At 41.8% G+C, this 10,807-nt stretch overlaps 1 protein-coding gene across 1 annotated transcript; it reads right to left on the minus strand.

Annotated features, from left to right (window-relative positions):
• Positions 1-428: 428 nt before the first annotated feature.
• Positions 429-10,131, minus strand: GRXCR2 (glutaredoxin and cysteine rich domain containing 2). The gene is made up of 3 exons (XM_075342340.1): positions 9,710-10,131; positions 6,066-6,263; positions 429-688 (listed from the first exon to the last, which is right to left on the minus strand). The coding sequence occupies exons 1-3, from the start codon at positions 10,040-10,042 to the stop codon at positions 470-472; spliced, it is 750 nt and encodes a 249-aa protein (XP_075198455.1). The 5' UTR covers positions 10,043-10,131; the 3' UTR covers positions 429-469.
• Positions 10,132-10,807: the final 676 nt, after the last annotated feature.

Below are 10,807 nucleotides of genomic sequence, written 5' to 3' on the forward strand. Positions count from 1 at the left end.
TTTGAAAATTGCGAAATTTTCAAAATGTTCGCCAAATTTCCAAACTTTTCACACATAAACGCAAAAAATATCGGCCTAAATTTACCATTGACATGAAGTACAATATGTCACGAAAAAGCAATCTCAGAATCGCCAGGATCCGTTGAAGCGTTCCAGAGTTATAACCTGTCAAAGTGACACTGGTCAGAATTGCAAAAAATGGCCGGGTCTTTAAGGTGAAAACAGGCTGGGGGCTGAAGGGGTTAAGGACTGTAGGACTTTCTAAATAATTTTATCATTTTAGTTTTAGGGGTAACAGACTCCTTTCAGTTTATGTGGACTAACTAGTCATTGGTCCTTGTTCCCTAAACAATTGACCAAGCATTTCCTACATTTCTATATATTAAAACGAGTACGCCACCTGTTAAGGAAAGACTTTTATTTCTATTGCCAATGCTTTTTACCCTTCTATTAACACATTCTGTGTTTTTTACGGACGAGGAGATAATGGTCGTCCAAAATCTTCTGTTTCATCAGTACACATCTGACAAGCCTGCAAGCCGTTCTCATCACAAGCCGGACAGCGGAGAGCACGGTAAGACTCTTTAAACCGGTTGGCTAACATAGAAAACTTGCTCCCGTGACATAAAGAACAAGGTGCACATCCAGAGCCCTTACACTGTGAGCATTCGTGGGCCTCCTCTTCTTCCTGAAATGCAGTTAAGGGACAATGTGAATGACAATATCCTGCCCATTCTCTTGGAATTTGTAAAAACACATTAAAGGCATTCTACGACGGTGCTTTTCAAATGTTGAGGCTGGCCTCATCAGTTAGGTGTCCTCTTGTTGCTGGTGAGATGCAGCTGAGGAGGCACTTCTCATGGAAGTGATCATTTGCTGCACAATCCTTTCTCTAGCAACAACTACAGTATATTTAGCAACATAAGTGACTTATTTTGTAAATATCATAATGTTCTACTAGGATCAGGAACCAAAAAAGGAAGATTGGGAGATATATGGCATTTCATTTTAGTATGGAAGGAGAAAACTGACAACGTCATGGCCCAGGCATTTCCTTGGTCTGTCTGGTGCGGTCCAGGGAATCTGTCAGCAGTATTTTGCTATGTAAGGCTTCTTTCACATGTCGGCGTAAAACACACACGTGTTTCACGGTCTGTGGTGAAGGTGCGTATGTGTGTGCGTGTGTCCGTGTGTGTGTTCTACATGTGTTGTCCCTGTGATATCTGTGTGACATCCGGATAACACATGGACAGCATGAGCTGGTATGCTTACCTGTCTCCAGCACTGCTGTCTCCTGCACTTCTGTTACTTTCGGGTCTGCGCTCAGTGCAGTGAATATGCAATGAGCATAATAAGTGGGCATGGAAGCAGAGACAGAGACAGCAGCGCTGAAGACTGGTAAGTATAAAAATTCTTTATTTTTATGTCACTTGTGTTTTTTCCGGTACGTGTCACTCTGATGTTACACAGATCACATCAGTGAGCGGTCCGTGTGACACTTGTGCTGCCGGAGAAAAATTAACATCTCTCTATGTGGAGCACACGTACACGTGTGTGCAGCACACGGACACGTATGTGCGACACACGGTTTGTGTGGCAACACGGACGTATGTGCAGACCCATTGATTTTACTTTGTCTACGTGTGTCCATGTCTCCGGTACGTGTGAAAATGGACATCGCTGGAGACACAGATATGTGAAGGAAGCCTGAACTGAGGGCAGCATGCTGTAAGAGATATAAAAAAAGCAACTGTGCCTCTCTTATCTATGTGTGAGCTATTGTTTACATATTCTAATGGCCTTATTACTGTCATGATTTTTCTGTGCAGTGCATCTCACACACAACGAGAGGCTCTGCTGTGTTTGTTTCCTGGTGTACTGAGCTGTCAGTAGTTGATTGACACTGCAGGCTTCCATTCTGATTCTGGGAGGTGCTGTGTTTGTTTCCTGGTGTACTGAGCTGTCAGTAGTTGATTGACACTGCAGGCTTCCGTTCTGATTCTGGGAGGTGCTCTGATGCTCAGGTGTTCCTTCTTCTCTGTGATTGCTCTGCTTCTTAACTGAGCAACCTCTCCCAGAGCCCTGCCAGTTGTACATTTTGTGTGAGTAGCATTGGTGGCCTGCATACCTCTGTGTTCTGATCATTGTTCACTGCCCCCGGGGTGTAGTTTGACTCCCCTCTGCTTACTCCCCACACTTGATGTGACTTCTGGTATTTCCACCTCAGACCATTGCCTGACCATGTTCCAGTTGACTCCCTTTATTCATTATGTGCCTTCCAGGAAACTTGACCCTGGATCGTGACCTGACTACGTCTCTGTAAACTCCTGGAATCCACTATGAGTCCTCCTGGTACCTAACCTCAGATTATCTGACTACTCTGAACAACAGTACAACACGCCCCCCTGATGTGATTGACATCTCACGGTCAATGTACAATTTCTATAGAGAGGCTGGTGTAGGCGGGGCAGCTCCTACATGCTTAAAATTCAATTATTTGATTGTGACAGAACAGCTGCACCCAGTAAGCTACGTGACACACCATTGGATTTAGAATCTCCTTGCCTACATTATGGTCCTTTCAGATGAGTTAGTAAAAACCTGCCGACATATTCCCTTTAAGAAAAAAAAAAGTTTGAGATGCCTGATCTACAGGATGGTAGCCATACCAATTACTAGAATGGATGTCTTAAATCCACTATTCCTCCTTGCAGCACAATTGTGGTAAGATGGAGTTTAAATGGAGCAGTGGTCAGAAATGTACCTCGCCAGACACCTCAATGTCTATGGGCCTGGCAGAAAGAGGGGTGCTGTGCTTAGCTGTTTCCATCAACTCCCTTAGGCATTGAAAGGAGTAGCAGAATATATGCGTTACCATTGTTTCCATGAATCTTCTCCTCACTGTTGTTGTGTAGGGAAAAAAAACAGGGTCTTAGGACCATTGAATCAATGGTGCATACTCCACTTATCTATCCAATGGATATGTGATACATGTACAGTACTTTATGGAACTAGGCATTTAAAGTGAGTCTGTCAGCAAGAATGACTGTTCAAACCAAGTACAGGGCTCGGTGCATCATGGCCAAACATGTAGGTGCACCTACTTGTTTTCCCTCTATTTCATACACTCTCTGTATTTTGATTGAGAGCTTTGGCTTTATAGAGTAAGGGGTAATTTGCACACTACGACATCGCAGGTGCGATGTCGGTGGGGTCATGGGGAAAGTGACGCACTTCCTACGTCGCTCTCGACATCATAGTGTGTAAAGCCTAGATGATACGATTAACGAGTGCAAAAGCGTCGTAATCGTATCATCGGTGTAGCGTCGGCGAAAACCATAATTACCTTGCTGCGACGGTCCGATGTTGTTCCTCATTCCTGCGGCAGCACACATCGCTGTGTGTGAAGTCGCAGGAGCGAGGAACATCTCCTACCTGCGTTACCGTGGCTCCCGACGGCTATGCGGAAGGAAGGAGGTGGGCGGGATGTTTACGTCTCGCTCATTTTCGCCCCTCCGCTTCTATTGGCCGCCTGTTGTGTGACGTCGCTATTACGCCGCACGGCCCGCCCCCTTAATAAGGAGGCGGGTCGCCGGCCAGAGCGACGTCGCAGGGCAAGGTGAGTGCATGTGAAGCTGGCGTAGCGATAATTTTCGCTACGCCAGCTATCACCACATATCACTGCTGCGACAGGGGCGGGGATTATCGCACTTGGCATCGCAGCATCGGCTTGCGATGTCGTAGTGTGCAAACTACCCCTTAGAGAAGGGCAGAGATAGATGAAAAGAAAATGCAGGTGGGAAGGTGCACTTAAATGTTTGTTCTGGCCGAGGTGCACAGTGTACTTGTTTTGTCCAGTCATTCTGTGCTGATAGACTCCTTTCAAGGCTGTGGATGCACATTATTATTTTTTTGTAATGCATTTTTTCAGATCACCATTGTATAGATCAGGGCGGTTCCACAATCCAGTCCTCACCAGTTAACTATTCTGTGAATAGGTGATAACAACATTTAATCACGGAAATTATCCTTTAATCTCTTTACATTAGTAACAGGTACAAGAGGCTGTTTTGTGCAGAAAGTCTTTTTTTGGGGTAGACATAACTTACAGATTAACTTTGGTAACATATTTTTACAAACTTGATCTTGTGAGCAATTTATATAATGTATTGTAGTACTGATGTAATACAGTACTACATGTATCGCTATAGTGTCCATAGGAGGACAGCATAGGGCACATACTACTTCTATCAAACCAAAAATATACCACAGTCACTATTGTTTTTGGCATCTATAGGGTTGAATAGCAATGTCTGCGGCGCTGTCATCACACTGTAAATCTATGGCAAAGTGCAATATTAGAATGATTCTCTGCTATAAGGGTATGATGTACATTGGGCTTTAATCCCTTGCCCTAGTAAATGTATTGGTCTCAGGATTAATGCTCTTTATTCTGCAATCTAGCAGGAGCAGTTCAGGCCCCAGAGAGAAGTTCCTGAAGAGGAGACAGAAGCATCTTCTACAGCTTATGTAGTGCTCAATGAGCGAGGTGTAGTGAATAGACAACGCAACAATGGCACTGTCTATATTGGACCTGATGATCATATGATTATCTCTCTAGGATTGCAGAGTTACTGAATCTTTAAAGGGAGTCTTGCACCCCCAAAATGGCAATTCAATTGCCTAAACATTTATATAGGGGACATAACCCCTATTTAGATCATAATACCCATGTATAGTTTCTTAATATTTTAGTTGATATGCAAATGAGGGTGTTTCTGTGCATCCTTGGCATGGCCTATGCCTTGGTACACCATCATGGTCTCCTATTTGCTTATTAAAGCCAGTATAGTGATTCATATGTCTCTGAAGCTAAGAGCCAATGCTGTATCATATCATTTTACTTGTTTCTACCTGTGGGCGAACACTGTTAATGTGAACAGACAGCAGCCACAAGATAAAAAGCCCTTTCTCTCCTCATTGAAGATGTTCACTCGCAACACTCCTAAGTTGCAGACAGGCAGGAGGCAGGTGTCAGGGGGCGCCCCTTCAGCCACATTGTGTTCATTCACGCACTGAAACTGTAAGTATATCGCTGTGCTCATCCAATTTCAGTGTGCAGGCACTTGAAATTATATATGACACAGCTTTTCCTCTCAGCTTTATAGACATGTCAATCAGTATAAGGTACTAGACTTTTTATAAAAAAAAATCAAAATTAATATTTACTAAAATATTAAGTTAAAGAGGTACTCCAAGGAGATAAAAAAAAATATTCTACTTGCCATGCACTCATAATCTAAAGATGAAATCCATAGTGCTGTTCCCCATTCTCACACTAACTGTAATTCAGTGTGACCCTGGAGCTGCTCCTTGGTGCTCCCCCTCTCTTCTGGTACATAGTAAGTTACATCACACCTGACAGGGGGCGTGGCCTGTTCTCAGACCACAGGGAAACAAATATGAGCAGGGAGCTGGTAGCTACTAGCATGCAGGAGCAGGCCACACCCCTGATGTGTGATGTATGGTCTCAGAAGGGAGGTGGAGCACCAAGGAGCAGCTCCTGTGTCCCACTGAATTGTAGGTACTGTGAGGATGGGGAAAAGCACTGTGCATCCCATCTTTATAGTATGAGGGCATAGTCATTAGAATATTTTTTTTCATCTCCCTGAAGCACCCCTTTAAACTATACATTCACAGTATTATTTGAATTGGGGTCAGGGCTCTCATGAGTGGCACATCCAATCTCTATATTAAAAAGAAAGTATAATTTATATTGGGGGTCTATACAGATAGACCACTAGTTCCATATGTAAAAAGTGCTGACAGCTTCCTTCTACATATCTGTCTGTTCTCTTCATTTAGCAGTTGAGCTGGGCCCCACAGCAGCGCTATGAATAGCTATGCCCATGATAAGGTAGTTCCCAGAATAGTTTTATTACTGGTTTGTGCTTAGCCACATATTCTTTTGCTCCTATGATTTTCATGCGGCTGTTTTGGTGTTACCCCCATACTTTATGTAAGAGCTCTGAGTGGTAGCAGTTTGCTTCTTTCCTATTTCTCACCTGGGTGGGCTGTTGTACCAGACTGTTCTCACTGCTCTTCATAGCTGTATGACTTAACTCTCTCTGACCCGCTCGCTGTCCTTCTCTTGGCGACCACTTTGTATCTTCTGTCACTTCTGTGTTAATAACAGGAGTTCTTATAATCTTTAAATTACTGGTGTAAATTATAATCTTGCCAAAGTCTATGACATCAGAAGTCTGAAAAAAAAATCATGGTAAAGCGATTATGGTATGTAGTAGATTTCATTATCATTACTTCATTACTTTAATTGTGCACATCCATATTATTTTTCCCATTTCCCCTTGACTTTATTTGCAGTTTTACCCCTGCATGTAGGATGTGAAATGGCTCTTTTTCTTTTTTTCAGTCCTGGAGAGGTGCTATAAATCTAAGTTCCCTAACCCCTATCTTACATGCACCCTCCGGCGTTTCATCCTTCTCCGCTCCCGCGGTGCCATCTTGTGACAGTAACTTCTGACTGGCTGGAAGTACAAAGTTTTATCACAAGCTCCCAATGCCAGAACAAGGCTCTCATAGACTTATATTGAGTTGTGTCTTCAGGCGCATTCCATGAAACTTTGGAGTAGCCAGTAGGTCACAAATCACCAAAGATCAACAGAAGTGATGCGGCTAACAGATGAAGACACCTGAGGGTGAGTGCAGAGGATTAAAAGCTGCAATCAAGTAGTGAATAAAAAAACCAAACCCTGGAGTGGTGCGTTAAGACTTTTGTAATGTGATAGCCATGTGCAAAGATTAAGTTATGGAACATATATACACAATTAGGGGGTTAGCAGAATTCATGACATCTGAAAAACCACTGCAAAAATACAGTGAAAAATGGCAAAATAGTGTACACATGATTTTACTGAGATCAGTTTTATTAACACAAAATATGCACAACAGCCAACACACTGTACAATTGCAATGTGGTAAATGTGTACATTCCTTTCCCAAGAAGCTGCAAAAACCCTAGTGCATGCCCTTATTATCTCCCGCCTGGATTATTGCAACATCCTGCTCTGTGGCCTCCCTTCTAACAGTCTCGCACCCCTACAATCTATTCTAAACTATGCTGCCCGGCTAATCCACCTGTCCCCCCGCTACTCCCCGACCTCTCCTCTCTGCCAATCCCTTCACTGGCTTCCCATTGCCCAACGACTCCAGTTCAAAACCCTAACCATGACCTACAAAGCCATCCACAACCTGTCTCCTCCCTACATCTCTGACCTATTCTCCCGGTACTTACCTGCACGTAACCTTCGATCCTCACAAGATCTCCTTCTCTACTCCCCTCTCATCTCCTCTTTCAACCATCGCATCCAAGATTTCTCCCGTGCCTCCCCCATACTCTGGAATGCTCTGCCTCAACACATGAGACTCTCACCTACCTTGACAAGCTTCAAAAGGAACCTGAAGACCCATCTCTTCCGAGAAGCCTACAACATGCCGTAACCCTCAGTCTGATACAGCGCCGTACAATCACCTCTACCCAAACCTTCTGTATCCTCACCTATCCCTTGTAGACTGTGAGCCCTCGCGGGCAGGGACCTCTCTCCTCCTGTACCTGTCTGTGTTTTGTATTGTTTATGATTATTGTACTTGTCCCTATTATGTATACCCCTTTCACATGTAAAGCGCCATGGAATTGATGGCGCTATAATAATAAATAATAATAATATAATGTAAATTAATTATCTCTCACACTGCTGCAATCAAGAAAGGTGATGATTCCAATGCATTATAATACCATGGAGCCCATCTTAGACTGATGTCATAGCTAAAGTCGTACTTTGCAAGCTGCTGGGAAAACTGTGCATTAAAAGGGTTGTCGCATGAAAAAAAAAAAGTTAATTTTAATCAATAGATCTAATAATTATTTCCAAAATTAGAAGTATTTAAAAAAAATAAAAATGTTCCTGTGCTGAGATCTTATATGTGTGCCCTGCTATGTACTGTGTAATGGGTGTGTCTGACTGTACAGGGACATGGTTTGATCATACCATATCTCCTGGACTGGGGAGAAAAAAAAAAAAAAGAGAGAAAAGACATTACAACATGGGATCACAACTGATTCTTTTTGCGAGGTAAAACATTTTCCTATCTGTTTTTAAAAAAATGTTTTACCTCAAAGAAATAATAATTTGCGATCCCATCCTATAATTTCTTTATACTTTTTTCTTTCCTCCCCTACCCAGGAGATGTGGTATGATCAGACCATGTACGGTCAGACACATCCATTACACAGTACATATCAGGGACAAATATATATGATTATCTCAGCACAGGACATTTTATATAACACATCCAATTGTGGAAATTACTATTATTCCAAGATCTATTGATTAAAATGAACTTTGTTCTTGAAAAACCCCTCTGATCAGATTGGTTAAGCGTGCATCTTTGGCTGCCTGGATGCCACTTTCCTTATGGCAAAAGACGCCTCAGGGTTGCCTTATCTCCCAGGTAAAAAAAAACAAACAACAATACTTTGCCCTTGTTTCTGTCACCCCAGTGGGCACATTAGATAAAAAAGGAACAACGCTTTCCACGAATTTCAGATCACTGTACTTCAATGTTCAGATTTTGATCAGTTTTGATCTTATTTCTATGAAATGTGTAACCTCAGCCTAGAAATAACAAGATTAAGGCTAGGGCCCCACTTTGCGTTCACCTACTTGCAGTTCATAACGCACGTTTTGGGCTTAATTGATTTGACCAAAGTTGCCTTTTTCTGAAATTTAGCGCTGAAAACGCATGCGTATTTACCGAATTTTTGATGCGTTTTCAGCGCTTTTTACATGCGTTTACTCCTGCGTTTGACAGATGCGTTTTGAACATCAAGAGACTGCCTAATAAAGTTTAAACAGTCAAAAAGGATAAAAAAAGTTAAAAAAAAGGAAAAAAATCTATATTAATGGGAAAAATTTAAAAAATAGATATAATTCATAAAATTATAGCGGTAATATAAATTTTTTCGGAAATATAGCAATAAATGCATATTTTTCATAAATTTAATTGTCCGATTTTGTGTGTGTGTAAAGGGACATATCAAATCATTATTTTAATGGCCAAAAAGCATGTTTTCTGCACTGAAAAAGCAGGCAAAACGCGGGAATATGAAGGATTCTTGGTTTTTGCCATTTCTCATTGACTTCAATGTTAGCAAAACACACCCAAAATGGCAAAAACAATTGACATGCTGCTTCTTTGAGCGCATGGTTTTTGCCACAATATATGCAAATTAAACGCAGCATTTCAAAACGCAAAGTGCGGTCTGAAAATCAACATTTTACATTGACTATCATGGAAAACCAAAATGCATGCCTTTTAGCATGAAAACGCTGCAGCTCAAAACGCTGCAGAAACGCAGGTAAAAACCCAAAGTGCGTTCTCAGCCTTACACATTGAAGCACACATCAAGTTTTCTTTGCAAAATTACATAAATATCTGGAAATCACAGTGGAAAACAAACATGGTATTTCCACAGTGTGTGACTACAGGGGTAAACGTACACTTAATATGTATGACTTTGAATTTATCCCACAGGTTGAAACAGAAAAAGGGAAAACTGTATATATGTTTCAAGAATTTAAAGAAAGTAACCACTGCAAATAAATAAAAGCACAGCTACAATACTTACACTCTTGCCCACTCCTTGGCATCCAGAAAACATGGGGTCTCCAGCTAATCTGTAAGAGGTGCCATCTCTGAAAACACTTATTCTCTGAGCTGTCAGACGGGCCGTTGGGTAGTATTGTGAATGTGTTTCTCCATGGTTGTAGTAATGTTCAGAGGACTCAAAGCTATCATGTAGGAAACTGTGCGGATACTCTTCATCCGGGGACTCCAGTTCTTGGCCGTCCTCAAACACCTGTTTTAGCACACGGCCACTATATGCTGAGGAAATCTTAAACCTCACCTTCCGAGGTCTGTCTTCATACCTTTGGGTTAATTTTCTTTGCAGTTCATCCATAGGCAGCTGCAATATCTTATGCTATTCCTTTATTTCGTGTAAAGGCTAAACACTGTGTGACAGTGTACCTTTCCGTGCACTTTGTCTTCATCCATTTCTGCTAGTGATAAATAATGCATAAAAGGCCTAAGATCTTCTCATGTAACCTCAACCAACACCACCTTATTAATTATTAATAAATACTCATGAAAGAAGTAATCATATATACGGGGTGACAACTACATCACCTCAGCTTCCTCATCCTTAACGTGGCTCTGTCTAGAAAAGATCAAAGTCATCAGGACAGATACGAAATGTAGACTTTGTTTGCACGCTTATCTTTTCTTTGTATGGCACAAATACCAAACTATGTTTGCAAATCAATATCTATGGATTGGATGGGCTGATACCCCATTTATAACCGGAGTTGAGCTGAATTAAGTGCTTTTTAATCATTTTACATTTTGTTATTCTGCTCAGTACTTCAAGCCACTATTACCTACAGAGGGCTTCTATCATACTGCCGCCAGGTGTTGCTCTTACAACTACATAAGCTACATACCTAGCACAATGCATGTAAAATGCAATCCTACTTTTCATTGGAATACATACTGTATACTGTACATTACATCTAGCACTGGCTGCAGTGGTCCAGTGGCTTGAAGCAGCACATCATGCAGGAGCATGCATATAAATTATGGAGCCCCATAGCAAAATAATCTTATTAACCCTCCCCACCAAAAAAGAAATAAATTAATAATTTTTGGCTTGGTGACAGAAGGGCAT

The sequence above is a fragment of the Anomaloglossus baeobatrachus genome, chromosome 4 (assembly GCF_048569485.1).
Source record: "Anomaloglossus baeobatrachus isolate aAnoBae1 chromosome 4, aAnoBae1.hap1, whole genome shotgun sequence".
Taxonomy (NCBI): Eukaryota; Metazoa; Chordata; class Amphibia; order Anura; family Aromobatidae; genus Anomaloglossus; species Anomaloglossus baeobatrachus.

Coding starts and splice junctions, on each gene's coding strand:
- GRXCR2 (XM_075342340.1), bottom strand. CDS start 10,042: ATGGATGAACTGCAAAGAAAATTAACCCAAAGGTATGAAGACAGACCT. Junction 6,264..9,709: donor GCCAAGGAGTGGGCAAGAGT/GTAAGTATTGTA, acceptor TTTTTTTTTCAG/ACTTCTGATGTCATAGACTT. Junction 689..6,065: donor TGGTACAACAGCCCACCCAG/GTGAGAAATAGG, acceptor ACTGCATTTCAG/GAAGAAGAGGAGGCCCACGA.